Here is a 16,696-nt window from a genome sequence, read left to right as displayed (position 1 = left end):
TAAGTGAGGAGGTAGTACGACGATTCTGGTGCTAGGCTGCTAGCTTGCTAGTGCGACAAGCCGACCGAGGACAACACCCCCGTCGCGTCATACTGCTAATGTCTACTATGTGTTCTTCAGAAGCTAGGGCGTACCCCAGAAGCGACGCGCATTGTCCTCGCCCGGGCAATGTGGCAAATATGCGAGAGCTACCGGCTAGAGGACGAAGCCGGCCAAAGAAGTTAGTCCGCCATCGCCAGCAACATCCAGTGCGCTTGGCAACACTTAACGTTGGGACGCTTACTGGAAGAAGTCGTGAACTGGCAGACAGTCTCAGAAAACGCCGTGTTGACATATGTTGTGTACAGGAGACTCGCTGGAAAGGCTCCAAGGCAAGGGAATTAGGCGATGGCTACAAGCTGATCTACCACGGCACATCAAATCGCAATGGCGTTGGTATCATATTGAACGAGTCGTTTAGAAATAGCGTCACAGCGGTGGATCGACTATCGGATCGCTTGATGGCTGTAAAAGTAGATACAGGAAAAGTGGAATTGCGAGTCGTCTCTGCTTATGCGCCACAGGCGGGCTGTAGTAATAAGAGAAGGCAAGCTTTTGGGAGGATCTGGAGCAGTACGTCCAATCTCTGGAAAGCAAAGAAATACTTTTAATCGGAGGAGACTTCAACGGACATGTCGGTTCTCGGAAAGACGGATTCGAGAGTTGTCATGGTGGATACGGCTAAGGAGCTCGTAACGACGACGGGTTGCGAATCCTGGAGTATGCTGTTGCAAGTGACTTGATCATTGCTAACACGCAGTATCGGAAAAGAAAATCGCATTTGATCACGTACACCAGCGGCGGTCGTGAAACACAAATAGATTTCTGGATGTTACGCCGACGAGATCGCCGACTTCTGCAGGATTCAAAAGTCATCCCTACAGACCATGTCGCTGCCCAACACCATCTGCTCGTTATGGACTTGAAAATCTTCCGTCTAAGGAAGAGACATGCAAAGATTGAAACACAGCGCATCAAATGGTGGAATCTGATGGATCGAAAGGAGGTATTTTTCGCGTCCGTGGCTCCATCTACACTTCCCCACCCTACTCGTAGTGTGGAGGAAATGTAGTCCTCTACTTCCAGCGTTATACGTTTGACCGCAGAAAACACTCTGGGAAAGACGACTCTAGGTAAGCCAAAGGTACAAAAGGCTACGTGGTTTTGGAACGAGGAAGTTCAGGCGGCAATTCGTGAAAAGAAGTCCAAGTACAAGCCCTGGTGGAGGACGCGTCAGCCTGAAGATCGGGGTGCTTACCTAGCGGCGAAGAGGGGGGCTAAGAAAGCAGTCTCCAAGGCGAAGTCGGACCGCTACAAGGCTGTGTACGACATGCTTGATACCAGAGAAGGCGAGCGGGCAGTGTATCGTTTAGTCAGAGCGCGTCATCGCTCAACGTTGGATATGGAGCACACCAAGATCGTTAAGGGAGCTGGTGGAGCCGTTCTGCGCCGCTCTGGTCAGATCCTGGAGAGGTGGCGAGAGTACTACAATCACTTGTGTAACGAAGAGTTCTGTCATCCTCCCATCCCAACCGTTCCCAGCGTCGAGGGTCCTGTTCTACCAATTACTGCCGTCGAAGTCAGTGTTGTCCTCGCAAAAATGAAGTCGAACAACGCAACCGGTCCTGATGACATACCTGCTGATGTCTGGAAGCTACTAGGAGATCGAGGGTCCATGTGGCTCGCAACTCTATTTAACAAGATCGTTGTAGAAGGACAGACTCCAGACGTTTGGCAAACTTCCGTGACCGTGCCTGTCTGGAAAGGGAAAGGAAACATTGCTGACTGCACCTCGTACAGGCCTATACGACTGCTCTGCCATACGATGAAGGTTTTTGAGCGTATCCTGGAAGCTCGTCTGAGGAAAATTGTTAGCGTTTCACTCAACCAGTGCGGCTTTGTGAAGGACTGCAGCACTATAGATGCTATCCATGCTGTCCGAATCCTCCTGGAAAAACATCGAGAGAAGAACCGCAGTGTGCATCTTGCTTCTCTCGATCTCGAGAAAGCTTTCGACCGTGTCCCACATGAGCTGTTATGGATGTCCATGAGGTCGCATAGAGTACCAGAAAAATATGTGCGGTGGACTAAGCTACTTTATGCGAAGCCTACCAGCGTTGTACGATGTGCTGCTGGAACAAGCAGGCCATTCCCTGTACAAGTAGGGGTTCATCAGGGTTCATCCCTCTCACCTCTGCTGTTCATACAGTGCATGGACACGACAACGAAGGAAATCCAGAAACAGCATCCGTGGACTCCACTCTGCCGACGATGTCATGCTCGCGGCGGAGTCTCGAGATGATCTTCAGAAAAAAGTACAGTCTTGGAAAGATCAGCTGCAGCAATATGGATTGCGCCTCAACACATCAAAAATTGAGTACATGGAGTGCGGACCAAGGATAGAGGATGGTTCAATTCGTGTCAATGGCACCGAATTAAACAAGTTGAACTGTTTCAAGTACCTTGTATCCAAAGTGACTTCCACAGGCGACATTGATCAAGAAGGTCGAGCACGTGTTAATGCTGCATGGATGAAATGGAAAATGGCAACAGGGGTACTGTGCGACAAGAAAGTCCCTGTTCGACTGAAGTCGAAGATCTACAGGACGGTTGTGCGTCCTGTTGCCCTTTACGGATGCGAGTGCTGGCCGACGACGAAAGCCTTGGAAAGAGTGCTGCACGCTATGGAGATGCGGATGTTAAGGTGGACAATAGGTGTAACGCTAAAAGAGAAAGTATCCAACGACACTGTGTGCTCCATCTTCGGCGTCGTCCCGATAACTGAGAAGATGAAGGAGGCCCGACCGGTTCGGTCACGTCTTGCGGCGAGAGGAAGATTCTGTGGCCCAAACCGCACTGAAGCTCGACGTTTCAGGAGTGAGGCCGCGTGGGAGGCCAAAGATTCGCTGGTTAGACCGTGTGAAGCTGGATATGATAGATGCACGTTTGTGTACGGCTGATGCAATGGATAGAACCAAATGGAAGACAAGAAGCAGAAAAGCGGACCCTGCAACAACGCGGGACAAACGCTAGGAAGAAGAAGAAGAAGTTTTGCAGATTCTTATGCAGCGTTCAGCGGCGCTGAAGCGAATGCTAATGGGAACGGAAGCAAGGAGTTGAAGACTTGAAGACATGCTTGAGGCGAGGGCGCTTATTGAGTTCCTTCTATAGTAACGTATAGAATTGGGCAGAACTTGATCCTTGGAGATAACCGACGATGCAAAGCACGAACATATGCATCCCTATGATTCTCCAACAACCGATTACACACCTTTTTTGCAGTTTCGCTGCAAATCTATTATCTAGGGTCGACCAAATGTGACAAAAACTTGACCGCGGTGGTATTTGAGGGTGCTTACAGCGGATATCGCTGCGTCTTATATCATGCTCTCAGGCAATCATTGGTATTCTTGATCTCGACTTTTGCTACAGAGTGGACGGAAGTGCCGCAGTTGGTAAAAGATTCGACTGCGATTGCATGGTGGATGCCTCAAAACTGCATAACAGTTCCAAGCCAAGCCTTTCACTCTTCCGAGGTCGATAAATCGGTACCAAACTCGTCTAAGAAGGCAAGAACACTGACTCAATGCATCAGCTAGCCCAGTCAAATCATTGTATTCGATAGACATGTGCTCAGAAGCCTCAAACGATTCTAATTTGAAGACGAACGGGTTGGCACATCCCAAGCGAACACACTGATCGCAAATAATTGAAGACAGACATATTTGCACTTCGCTGCAGAGACGGTGAAAACACGCCAGCTTAGATATTCACAGATGCTGATCAGATTTTCTTTAACATATGCCAGATGTTCCAGCTTTTCTAACTTTTTAGGGTAATTTCTAGAATTATTCTTTCCTCTTTTTCTATGATTTGCTTGCTAAGTGTTTTTTGAAGCACATATTGCTTTCTTTACGCTAAAAGAAAAACAGTGCTACCACCGCGAGAAGATAGCAAAATTTACAGCTCGATTGGTCAGATGACATACATTTTGCAAATATGATTTATTCCTGTGTGCATTTATGAACTTGAAGAAAAAACGCTCACCATTCATATCTCAAATCAATGTTTCAAATTTGAGTGCTGAATTTATCAAACGGGGCTTCGCTCTCATTAAGAGCAGGTGATTTACGCTCCACGTTATAAATTTGTGTTAATGACAATGTGATACTTCAATGGAAAGGAAAATGGTCAAATATAGGGTTGATTTTCCTTTGTACACCAGTCTCCAACATTCCAAAAAGGAATCGCCTACACAAAGGTGAACGACAGACCAACGTTTAGATTGCAGTTGTCAAGTTTGTTCTAATGGCGGAGCTTTCACCTTTGTGAAACACTAAAAGCAGCAATACCTACTTAGCAGTTTTCACCCATATTCCAGGCGCCCGTGTATTTTAACATGGCAGACTAGACTTTGACTAAAGGTGGCATACCACGAGTCTGATGTGGAGAGAATGGGATGTAGATTGATCATGGATAGATCAGGAGGTGGTTCCACTCACCCCTAAACCGCTCCTAACCGCCCTAAAAAACGGCATGAGAACCGCTCTAGTTCCTATGAGGAACGCTAGAACGCTCCTCTATGTATATGTTCTGGTCATCTCAGCAACCTGTTCATTGGTTTCATCTGAATAGGCAGTCCAGGAGAACTTACCGGCATTCGACGGTTGCGCAGCCGGAAGCGGCGCGGGTACAAAAGTGGCGCGTTGCAGCGTAAAAAAAGGCTCAATGCCACCACAATGCCTCAAACTATACAATACGACACGACGATATACAGAGTAGCGGCTCGAAAGCGTTCTCACTTACTTACTCGCCCTCTCATCATCTCGTCACAAACTTGGACAGTACTTCGCAGTGAAGGAATAGCGAGATATACTGTGCATTAAAAGTTGCGAGACAGCATTTGAAAGGGAAAATGAAGGGACATGTGCAACAGTGCTGTAGCGAACGGCGAAGGGGAGCGAGGAAAAGGACGACGGAAGAGGTTTCGCGAGGGTGCTGTGACCATCATCATCTGTGTCCCATGGACCATATCACTCGGCGACACTTCCCTCTGACGAATATCGGCCTTATTGATTTTTAGCAACCGCAGTGACATTCATTGATTACCAGCGCGATAATAGATTCAAGCGAAAGTGTTAGTTTTGTCAGCTTGTTAGTTTTTCTCTACATATTTTAGAGGACAATGTAACCTTACCTAGACTTTCTCACAAACACTAATTATGGATACAATTGCGGCCGCGCATACAAATCTGATCGCTACCGGCTCGTGGTGGCCCTGCTTTAACTAAACGCAACCAGGCTTTCGAGTGTACGCATTGAGAACGTACGAGCTATATAACCTGCACTGTTACGTGGCGAAAGATTTCCATACGTTGCAAAAAGGTGCTGTCGTCCAGCACATCGCCAAAGCCAGCATCACTTTAAAACCTTGCTGAATCGCAATGGCCGGTTCAGCAAGGTCTTAAAGCTCCTGAACTCAAGCACGTTCATAGGTCGACATACGCGGTTAACGAGGAACCACCGACCGAGTCACAGGTTCTAGTCTGTATCCAAAACCTGAAAAATGGAAAATTGAAAATGGCGGGGACGACGGAATTAGCGCAGAAATGCCGAAATATCTTCAGCATTTCTGCGACATCAATATCTGGGATTCGTGAGATGGCAAAATCATTCTCTCAATATGTGTGGACGAAAGGATAGCTGACTCGCGGAGACACGCTATCATAATTCCCCTCCGCAAGAAGTCATGGATAATAGGAACTATCGAGGAATCTCTTTGTTGCGTGTTATGTAAAAGGTTTTGGAGCGGATCATCCTGAGCCGACTTATTAAGCATCGCAAAGAAACAAGCAAGCGCGACACAGCAAACTGACTTTCGTCCTGGCCGATCCACGATTGACCAGGTGTTAATCGTCAGGAGAATGATCGAAATCTGGGAGCAGTAGTCGAAGCCAATGCAATTAGCCTTTCTGGACTTTGAAACCGCTTTAGAGTGTTTTCATCGAGGCCGTCTTCTCAACGCTCTCCGCGCCGATGGAGTACCAGGAAAGTTTGTTCGCTTGCTTGATGATATAAATCAACGAACAACTGCTACAGTTTGAACACCACCCAGATGTAGAACACCGTTTGAGGCGGTAACTCGAGTGGGACAAGGGGCAGTGACAGGACTCTTCCTGCTCAACTTCGTTATCGACGACATCATGCGAAGAACAGTCAACCAGTGTCCTGCCGACATCGTCTTAGCACCATCAGGGTGCCCTTCGCTGATCTCAAGTACGCCGACGATGTTATATTAGCGGAAGGTACTACGAAACTTCAGCATGTTGTCAACCTTGCATCGAAGCTAGCTGCAACCTATGGACTACGTCTACGCCCTGACAAATGTTAGCAGATGTGGATCTTTTCGAGACCTCGAACGGGAATCAGGGTGGACGGACAACCGATAAAACTCGTCGATGAGTTCTGTTACCTAGGCTGTACGCTGAAGAACAATGGCAGCTACGAGAGAAGTGTTCAGCAAAGATGCGCTAAGGCCACTTCTGCATTTAACTCCTTAACGAAATGCCTGTGGTCGACCCCCATCACCAACGAAGTCAAGCTGCGAGTCTACCTTCCCGCAATTCGCCCCATCATGATGTACGGATCAGAGACTTGGGCAACACCCTCTAGGGTGATGGAGAAGCTTTGTTGCACGGAAAGGAAGCTGCTTAGACACCTGCTTGGCTAGCTTTGGTCTAGAGTATACCACAATGAAGATCTTTACGCGGAAATTGATGCGGTATACCGGCGGATGATACGTGGAAGATACCAACATCTTGCACCGCCATCGAAAGTAGCTACAGAAAATTGTCTTCGTTTCTTTGGTCATATATTGGGATAATAAGGATATATTAGGGATACCAGCAAACTGCCTTGTCCAACGAGTTCTGAGGAGTTTGTCGGATTCGAGCTGAGAGAGGCCACCCGGTCGAAAACGGAAGTTCTGGACTGAGGTGTTAAAAGAGGACCTGAGGACACTCGGCGTGGATAGGCAGTTCAGGCGGGACGTAAAGTTTCGTAGAATATGGAATAACGACGAATGGATTGATTCTGTGCAACCTCTCGCAGAAGACCGAGAAGGTTTGCAGGGCTATGTTCAAGGACGCCACACCTCGGGGAAGATGCGTGTAATCGCGTTAGGCGATGACATGAGCCGCCGATTAAAGGCATCACCCCACGAATCGGGTTTTCAGGTGGGTTATGCCTATACGGGGTCGTAGATTGTGGAGACGAGAGTGATTCTGTCCATTTCTTGTGATTGCCGTGAAAAAATGGCCCGTAACTTGCGGCGCGTGCACAAGGCTGACGCGTTCCAATAGAATTCGCTGTAGAAGATAGCACCCCGGAACGCGCGAAACTGCATCTAACAGGCCGTTTTTTACGGCGATTTGGAGGAAATGAGCGGGATCCCCCTGTTTCGGAATCTACGATCCCGTATAGTCTTTGAATATCGGAAATCCATATAACGTCAGATTCGTGGGGTGATGCCTTTAAGTCAAGCAAGTCATTTATTCTCTGGTAAGCAATGCTGCAAAACTGTAATTCGGAAGCGAAGAAAGTTCATTCAAGCTTTGCAAACATTGTATTTCAAAGTTGAGATTGTTGGTACTTTCGTGGGAAGTGAGCAAATAAAAAGTAGCCAGCTAGTGTTACTATAAAAGTATTCGAGGGTTTGAGAAACAAAGAAATTTTGAGGGTATTTCTTGCAACTTTGAAGCTTTATTCCCGGAATCTAGAGCAACGTATTTTATTCAAAGTATTGTCTGTCGTTAGTTACGACTTTTCTTCGTCTTTTAGGGGGCATACGGATTCCGAGTTGGAGAAATTCCTCGTCTTTTGAAGCGATCCAGGAATAGACCCAATTTTTGGCTTCCTCGAAAGTAGTGAAGTGCTGCTTGGCCAAGCCTTGAGTTATCGACCGGCACAAGTTGTAGTCGGAAGGAGCAATGTCTGATGAATACAGCGGGTGGGATAGAGGATCCCATTGTAGCGCCTTCAAAATCTCCTTGATGATCTTTGCAACATTGCCGAGTGCTATCGTGCTGTAAGATCACTTTGTCATGTCTCCTGGCATATTGGAGGCGTTTGAGCTTTAATGCTCGACTCAGCTGCACGAATTGTTGTTGCCAACGTTCGCCACTGATGGTTTCGTTGGGTTGGAGTAGTTCATAGCAGATCACTTCGAGCTGGTCCCACCAGATCCACAGCATCAGCTTTTTGCCATGAAAATTCGGTTTGGTCTTTGAAGTTAATGCATGGCTGGGCTGACCTCGCGATATCTGCGCTTTGGATTGTCGGCGTGGATTCACTTTTGGTCCCCGGTTCATCTCTCTTGGTTTGAGTTCAGAGGGAATCCAACTTTCTTGTTTTTGCACCATACCTATGGCTTTGAGAAGGCTTGAAATCGCTTGTTGAGTCAATTCCAAGGTTTCAGCGAGTTTCTCTTGAGTTTGACATGAATCTTGGTCTAATAACGGCTCCATCTCAGCGTCTTTAAGCTTTGCAGATCTCGCTTTACGTTTTTTTGTCGCTTTTGTCTAAATCGTCACTTTTAAAACCCCGGAATCACAACTCCCTTCTTTTTATTGATGGAACATGTTCCCTATATTCTTCACACAACAATCGATACCCGTCAGTCTTGCGCTCCGCCTGCGATTCGTCGGAAACCCATTCGGACGCCCCAATGGGCAATTCATTTCATTCGGAGGAATCGCAAGCGGGAGCGAGGCGCAAGGGTTGCGCATTGCAGCAGAAGCGTAAGAAACAGCGTTTCGGGGTCGTCCATTTATACCGATGCAGGGAGAGATGAACAGAATCACCCTCTTCCCTACAATCTACGACCCCGTTTAGGCATCACCCGCCTGAAACCCATACCACCCCAGATTCGTGGAGTGATGCCTCTAAAATAAACCATAACTATGTTCTGAATCTAAATGTGGACGATGGAAATATTCTGCTGTTTTCATGTCCAACAACAACGTATCTTAAAAACGAAAAACTGTCATAAAGCCAGACCGAGCATTTGAAAAAAAAATTACGAATACTTTTTCTCATGTAGACTCTAGGAAACGCAATATTTTTTTTTTAAAAAACGCTAGTGCAACCAGCAAAAAACAGTAAAGGCATATTACATGCACTTTAACATCGTGGACTTCCATGATCACGGCTATGACTGCAGACATGAAGACACGGATTTTGTTAGATTGTGACAAATGAGCGTTCTATGTTTTTGGAAAATCATCCGTAAATAGAAACTTTGGTTATAACAACCTAAAAAAACAAAACGTATAGGAAACAAAAATAAGAAAGCCAACGTTTTAGAACTTGTAAGAATTGCCCAGAGTTTTTCAAATGATATCGTATCCAGATACAGCACTAAGGAGGTAGTCAAAAAGCAGAATTCGGCACTAATGATAATTAAATCGTTGTTATTGTTTTATTGAAACACGATACGAGAAGTCACTGAAGTACGCCGACCTGACGCTTTGATTTGCTTGAGGTCTTGCTAGCGGTTTGTGAGCGATGAGAAGAGTGCAAACAACTCTTTTCTGACGTTTACAGAGCTCGCAGTTACCTCTTCGCGTCGCTGTGTCAGCATCATATATCACATAGCGCCCCGCGACAAAACTATGCAAGAACTGAAAACTACTTTAGTCGCAGAGTCTCCCCCAGAAAGAAAAATTATTACATTGAAAAAAACCTCTCTAAACATTAAACTCGGAAATTCAGCTTAAATTTAAGATTTTACGTAAATAGGATTATCTGTGATCCCTTCTCTACTTCTTGTCCAAAAAAGATTGGTGAGGAAATCCGAAAACTATAGTTCAAATGACAGGTAGCTCTCAATTCTATTGTTTCTAATCTTTCTATTCTCACACCCATTTTCTGGCAGGAATAATAGAATTTAGAAATAGAATTAGAAATTAATTAATTAATTAAACTCGGGAATTATTCCTTTATCTTCTCTTAGGAATATCTCCCGAATGTCAATTGGTTTTATAAGGATATAAATGAAAAATGACTCACATTCCATTGAGCAGATTCGTCTGCAACAGAGAATTTGGAAGGTCGTTCAAAGGTTTCGGCTGTGGATGTACAGCTGCAGTCTGACGAAAAGGAGACTCGGGTTTTACCATTGAAAGACCATTGTTGAAAAGAGGCAGACCAACATCGCAGGGCTAATAAAAAGAACTATCATCAATTCTCAAAACTCATTAATGTCAAGTATGTAAGTACCAGCAGTGAACCTTAAAACGCGATCAGATTATAAAATGATATTCAGATCGCAGCCAAGAAGTTCCCCTTTTCCACACAGCAAATACAAGAAATTTCAAAACCAGCAACTCCTCCACTCTCAAATATAAGCAAAAAATAAATATGAAACTATGATGCGGGGTGTGACATAGTGGTCACCACTTTCACACCTCCGACGTCAATAGACTGACATCACATATGTCTAGCTGTATAAGCGTCGTAGATTTTCATAAACCTTTACGATTTTGAGATGAAGTCGAAGGCATTAGCGCGTCCCAAAAAGACTGGTCGATGCCGTGCCCTTTATGTTTTATGAAAATGGAACTCTGTGGGTATGAGTTTAATACATCTTTGACACGGATCTCACCGAATGGATCGAATTTGACCAAAAATTGCGTGTTCATACCTGGGACAAGCCCAAATTACAACCTGCTCTTCACGCAAAAGTATTGATTCACTCCGTTGAACCATCTTTAGTTATTTTACCTAGTTTTGATCTAGACGCAGTGAAAAGCTGCCAAGTGGACTTCTGACAAATGCAGACTACTCATGTGATTTAATCCGAAAACATTGAAACAAAACAATAAAACAACAACAAAAGGCAAAACACAACTAGCTAACACAAAAACAGCTGTAGATGATGCTCCATTCGAGCTAGGAAGATCAAAAAAACAGATAGAAACGACATTTTCTGTCAAGTTTCCTTCCGCTGTATTTATGGTGGACATATATCACAACACTAAACATAGATGGGATAATCAGAGCCGGTGCTCTGACCACCTCCACTTGTGAATGGTTGGGGAAGGGACCTCCTTCACTTTTGGACGGTTGGCAAAGGGACCCCCTTCACCTGAGCTGCACCCCATGCCTCTTCACGTGAGGAGGGTCCGGCCTCTCCCCATCGCGCCTACGACCTCAAAGAGGATGTTTTAATAAACCTAGGAAGAAAGCAAGTTAAGATCGAAAAGTTCGACTTTCAATGAACCTTGGTATACTAAGACTTCGTACTTTAATAAGCTGTACGCGAGGTTGGTGAAAGAAATTTCATTGGTTGAAGTTTCGCCAAATCGGCTTCTTTAGAGGCTGGAATGGTCAATTCAATTCATAACTTAAACGACCAAATCTCTCTCCAACTAAACAGACAAACTCCAAGCCTACTTTTTTAACCACTGATGTAGCGACCACACCTTGGATCGGAGACGCCTAGTATGGGCAGCTGACTGATCTGATCGGCAGCGAATGATTCAAATAACTCATTCGGATCAGAAGAGTCATCTCAGACCATATGAAGATATTGCAATCGAGCACGTCTTGAGAAGAGCTTTCGCTCGCAAAATTGCTGTTTCTAATGGTTATGAAATCCGAACGTCCGAAACAACACGAAACCGAAGTGTATGAGCATGACAGTCGAAAACCTCATCACAGATAAGATACTCTGTTTCCCTTGTATCTCCTATGAAATGAGCACTGATTCTGGCGAGACATCAGCCAATAAATTTTTTTAAACAACCTCGTGTACAGCTTATTAAAAAATCAATACGACGTCTTAGTATGCCGAGGTTCACTTGAAGTCGAACCTTTCGATCTTAACTTGCCTTCTTCCTAGATTTATTAAGACATCCTCTTTGGGGTTGTGATATATGTCCGTCCACCATAGATACAGTGAAAAGAAACTTGACAGAAAATGTCGATTCTATTTTTTGATTTTCCTAGCCCGAATAATTACAGCGATTAATTTTAAACGTGGGGCACTAGGCAGTAACAATAGGACCGAGCAACAACTGTTGTGAACTACCAACTATAGTTCACAAAATTTAACTCAGGAGCAATGGAGCATTATCTACAGCTGTTTTATGTAGGCTAATTATGAATATTATCATGCATAATAATCAAACAGCGTTGCCAGATCGTAATGCGGAAACGTCTAACTGAAAAGCTAATAATCTAACACAAGAATAAGAAACATAATCACAAACCATAAAAAAGTGGTTGGTCTTTAAATTTTTTGAATTGTTGCAGATTACTCCTTATTCTATAATGATCGAGCAGTTAATTTTAAACGTGGTGCACTAGGCAGTAAAAATAGGACCGAGCAACAATTGTTGTGAACTACCAACTATAGTTAACAAAATTTAACTCATTACTCCCTTTAAACTAGCGGATTGAGGTCTTTCAAGGGTAGATTATTGCTATTTGAGATTTAGCTGAAAGTACATCTGTTTTCCGTTAGAAGTATTTCACGACCATCTGAGATTTGTGTCAGATCAAAGACATGCCTCCAGAATGGATCATAGCTGCGATTGTCGCAGCCGGTGCTCCGACCCCCTCCACTTTTGGACGATTAGCAATGAGGCCCCTTCACTTCTGGACGATAGGCGAAAGGACCCCTCCACATTTGTACGGTTGATGAAGGGACTCCTTTCACTTTTGGACAGTTAAAAGAGGGATCCTTATCACTTGAAATGCACCCCGTTAGCTAGACCCCCTTCACCTAAGGAGGGTCCAGCTCCTCCCTATCGCACCTATGGAATGGATTATACTAGCTGGGTTTTGAAGAATGTGAGTTATTAGTGAGTTTTCTTCTTCATTATGATTACCGCTTTAAGCACCAATGCATGATGTTCACGTTATAACTCCTGAGGTAATGCATAAGAAATACCGGCAATTTCATTGGGCACCCTCGTTATTGAACACTACCTACGCAAGTTGTAATTCAAAGGCAGTGTGTCGCGAAATTGAAGTCAAGTGAAAAAGTGACAGAAAACATAGTATGGTGTGTAGATTACGAATATGAGCATAACCTTGTTCGAATTCCCCAAATCGTCCCAAAAAAGAAACATGGAAAATGCTGTTCGTTCCTACAAGCTAACCTAGAACGCGCCACAATTGTGCACGCAGAACGAGCGATCGAGAATCAATGAGATCTTCTGAGTGGCCTATTCATGTAAAAGCAATGAATAGACTGCTGAGGGAACCGGAGCTACACAGCGAGTTCTAACACACCTCGTAGGATATAAGGCGATCCCCATACCATTTTATGATATTTCTGGGAAATTGAGCGGGCCACGCTCATATTCGTAATCACACCCCAAACTCTGTGTTTACTGTCAGGTTTCCACATTACATACGGATTTGATGAGATAGATTCCTGGTATTAACTATGCAAACGCTGTGAATGCTCCGAAAATAGGGGAGCTCAACCGAGTTCCCGTTTTCTTACAATGCATAGAAGGAGCGAAAATTGGCCTAAGACACTGACTTCTACAAAATGGAAATCTACCATCAATATCCACCTTAAACACTTTTCCATTAGAAGAAATCTCAAAGTTTTAAGACTAAGTATAATATCGGCACAGAGAGTGGAGGTTGACGATTTCATTTTCTTCTAGCCAAATAACCACTGGCACAATCTTCATTTTTAAGAACCTAACAGACAGAGCTCAATCAAACCGCTCGATTCAGAGAACCAGCTTGTAATGGTTCATGAAGTAGTATAATTCATAACAACATACTGTGTCGGATCTATCTGTTTTTGGCATCTTCATAAGACTTGCCATAATGTTGTCGTTCATGACCTGCACCGGATAGTCATCATCTTCTTCTGTCTTCAAAATATCCTTGAAATAGCATAAGAATCAAGTTTAGAAATTCTAAAAAGAAGAAGAAGGAATTCAAGCTCACATCTAATCCGTCAAACATCATAAGCTTTCTCTTTTGTGGGTTCAGCGGCCGGGCTCTTGGTTTGCGGGGTTTTCCCACTCTTGATCTTGCCAGTTGAATGCTCTTACGCAAGCTCTCTTTGTTTTCGAATTCTGCCGAGTAATGGTGGCCCAGTAATTTCTCTAATGGGTGTGGGTAGAATCTCGAAAAACTTACCGACTCCGCGACTGAGGTAATCGCAAGCTTGATTTACAAGATCTCCGGCATCAAGATCAGAATTTTCCAGAGCTGCCATAAAGAGCTGACTCTGAAAGGCTTATCTTCTCGGACTGCCAAAACTATGCTTTCTCGTCGTTCATTACGCAGTTTTCGTTCATGTGTTACTGTCAGAATGCCAGTGGGCGATCTCTATCTGCATACCAACTGGGTGGCGTATTTTCGTGCAGTGTAATATAACATAATATATAATGCTGGATCTCAGGATGACAATATGCGTCCGCGGTGGATTTTTCGTCAACTGTTACCCAAGCTTATAACTGATGAGTCAAGCTAGTTTGCACTCATTTTCGCGACAATTCTGTCAGTTGCTAACAGAGGACAGAAAGTGACAGACTTACTAGCTCCAGGTCAAAGAAAGTCATCTGACGGGGAGTTCAAGTTGGTCGCAGGATCGTCACACGACTGCCTAGCAATTCTATGATACATTTGGGGCATGATGTTTACATATTATGATACTCACAGTAGTTCGTTTCAAACCAAGAGTTGTAGTTACTAAAAATCAAAAACAAAGAATGATGAGAAATGAAGGCATGAGCAAGACAAATTCGCTGCATAAATTACCTTTATGAATTCCAACTCAGCAAGAAGATGTTTGGGTGGATGGTTATGTTCACCCTTCGTGACGGCCCTTTGGTCATCCATTGTGGTTTCAGCACGGCACTTACACCATGAGCCATTGTCTGGGATCTTTTTCGCACAAACACAGCGCCACGATTTGAAATTGCGCTCTGGCATCACCTATTTTTTTTACAATAGGAGCTGAATGACAAGCAAACGAAGGTGAACCTTGAATAAAGAAGAAGGCCGTACCTGATAAATATTGTACCTATATCCTTGAAACATTAGTTTCTGGTATCCTTTGAAAGAAGTAACGATTTGAGGTATGTCTGGATTGTATCGTACAAATGAGACCTTAATGAGTTACATTATCGAATTAGAAGGAACGAGGTGTCAATCCAGTTGAGAGAAAGAGATAATTATTGCAAGCAGAACATACTTTTTTCTTCTCCTTATCTGGAGAACAGGGCACACTTATCATACTGATAGGGGAAATCGCTGACGTTTCTGTGGAAGAAGATGAAAGATCTGATGACCCGGCTTTTTCGATTCCCAACATCTGAGTATAGTATTTCAGTCACAAGCCGATGTATCACTCAGCACTCCAAAAGAATGAAACCCGCAAAATGGCACGTTGGCAGCACATCTATAGCCGCTGAATTTTATTTACGCCGCATTGAATGAATGATAAGCCAATTAGATAAAATGTGAATTAAAAACAATAGTGCGACCAGTAGAAAGAAAGAGCAGCAAAAACAGAACAGAAAGCTAGAAATGCGAATAAGATGAGAAGGCAGAGGTAGCAATGACGACAACACGGCTGACGCAATATCCCCAGCTGATCAACTCGATATAGTAAAAGGAACATCAGGGTTGAACTCCTAGCATGTGAAAAGTACCTGAAGTGCATGTGAAATAAAAACAAGCGGTAATAAGCTTCCGGTAAGCGCCTCATGAGACCAGAGAGAATTGAATTAGAATGTCAAAAGCAGCAATGAATGAAAAATACTAACTAGAAGATAACAACTGTGAGAAGGGTGTTGCATGACTTGGCAACGTAGGGAGGTCTAATGGACAGTAGGCCACAATGGCCGAGCGCACAACCAACAACCAGTTTCGCATGGCATAGATTCGTCTGAAAAACATGCTCGCAAAAAAGATATCGCGGACGCAGAGAATTACGCGCGATCGCAACGCCGCCAGAGGCGAAAGCGCGACTTGAAATCGAGAAAGTGACTGTGTGATGAAACAAGATTACACAAAAAAGGTAAGAACTCATTCAAAACTATTTCAGAAGTATATATTAACAAATATGTTATCTATAAGTACCTAAACAAACTTAAACAAAAACAACACACAGGTCGAATTTAGTCGTCACTAAGCGGAAGAATGGTGTTTACAGGCATGGTTTAGATGGCACAGTTACGAGCCAAAGGAGGAACCAATAAGGTATGGATGACTTGCGAATGCACCAGGGAAACAACGTGTCTAGATTGCAGACACAGGTGTCGAACATACACCGAGCAATACCTCTAGACTGACAGTCAATTCTTCATCATTGGAAGAATCTTTGAAACCAATTGGTAGAGTAGTGCAGATTTAAGCACAAAATGTGGAAGGAAACAAGTTTTAAACGAGACAGGAGTCGAGACACAGGGTTGAACTACGCGATGGATCTAGGACATCGACGGTGGAGCGGCGCCCGAATTGCAGCCACAAGTGGCGGCAGGCGAACGGCCTTCCACGCGGCACCAAAATGGGTCTACGTCGCGAATGGCATTGATCGCAGGGTTGGAAAGACACGTTCATGTGCGTCAATGACATGGTTGAAAAGTACTAACAACAGCTCTCTGAGTTCTGAGCT

At 44.3% G+C, this 16,696-nt stretch overlaps 5 protein-coding genes across 10 annotated transcripts; 3 read left to right on the top strand and 2 right to left on the bottom strand.

Annotated features, from left to right (window-relative positions):
* Positions 1-107: 107 nt before the first annotated feature.
* Positions 108-2,341, top strand: RB195_022361 (uncharacterized protein; the record flags this gene model as incomplete). 3 transcript variants are annotated; one of them, XM_064209457.1, is made up of 3 exons in its annotated part: positions 108-612; positions 726-1,045; positions 1,223-2,341. In XM_064209457.1, the coding sequence occupies 3 exons, from the start codon at positions 108-110 to the stop codon at positions 2,339-2,341; spliced, it is 1,944 nt and encodes a 647-aa protein (XP_064065338.1). The 3 variants fall into 3 exon arrangements, with proteins under 3 accessions (XP_064065338.1, XP_064065340.1, XP_064065339.1); XM_064209458.1 differs by lacking the exon at positions 108-612 and having other exon boundaries at positions 869-1,045; XM_064209459.1 differs by lacking the exons at positions 726-1,045; positions 1,223-2,341 and having other exon boundaries at positions 180-650.
* Positions 2,316-2,999, top strand: RB195_022360 (uncharacterized protein; the record flags this gene model as incomplete). Of its 2 annotated transcripts, none has more annotated exons than XM_064209456.1 (1): positions 2,316-2,999. In XM_064209456.1, the coding sequence occupies one exon, from the start codon at positions 2,316-2,318 to the stop codon at positions 2,997-2,999; it is 684 nt and encodes a 227-aa protein (XP_064065336.1). The 2 variants fall into 2 exon arrangements, with proteins under 2 accessions (XP_064065336.1, XP_064065337.1); XM_064209455.1 differs by having other exon boundaries at positions 2,421-2,999.
* A 3,434-nt stretch (positions 3,000-6,433) lies between these two features.
* Positions 6,434-6,769, top strand: RB195_022359 (uncharacterized protein; the record flags this gene model as incomplete). Its single annotated transcript, XM_064209454.1, has 1 exon — positions 6,434-6,769. The coding sequence occupies one exon, from the start codon at positions 6,434-6,436 to the stop codon at positions 6,767-6,769; it is 336 nt and encodes a 111-aa protein (XP_064065335.1).
* A 1,105-nt stretch (positions 6,770-7,874) lies between these two features.
* On the bottom strand, positions 7,875-8,564 carry RB195_022358 (uncharacterized protein; the record flags this gene model as incomplete). The annotated part of the gene is made up of 1 exon (XM_064209453.1): positions 7,875-8,564. The coding sequence occupies one exon, from the start codon at positions 8,562-8,564 to the stop codon at positions 7,875-7,877; it is 690 nt and encodes a 229-aa protein (XP_064065334.1).
* A 777-nt stretch (positions 8,565-9,341) lies between these two features.
* Positions 9,342-15,391, bottom strand: RB195_022357 (uncharacterized protein; the record flags this gene model as incomplete). Of its 3 annotated transcripts, XM_064209451.1 has the most annotated exons (8): positions 9,342-9,351; positions 10,108-10,259; positions 13,848-13,940; positions 14,017-14,147; positions 14,212-14,302; positions 14,836-15,012; positions 15,085-15,186; positions 15,272-15,391. In XM_064209451.1, 8 exons carry the CDS (start codon positions 15,389-15,391, stop codon positions 9,342-9,344), a joined length of 876 nt encoding a protein of 291 aa, XP_064065332.1. The 3 variants fall into 3 exon arrangements, with proteins under 3 accessions (XP_064065332.1, XP_013301784.2, XP_064065333.1); XM_013446330.2 differs by lacking the exon at positions 9,342-9,351 and having other exon boundaries at positions 10,104-10,259; positions 13,848-13,952; XM_064209452.1 differs by lacking the exon at positions 9,342-9,351 and having other exon boundaries at positions 10,104-10,259.
* Positions 15,392-16,696: the final 1,305 nt, after the last annotated feature.

This window comes from Necator americanus, chromosome X (genome assembly GCF_031761385.1).
Source record: "Necator americanus strain Aroian chromosome X, whole genome shotgun sequence".
NCBI lineage: Eukaryota > Metazoa > Nematoda > Chromadorea > Rhabditida > Ancylostomatidae > Necator > Necator americanus.
This window is presented reverse-complemented; position numbering and strand designations above follow the sequence as displayed.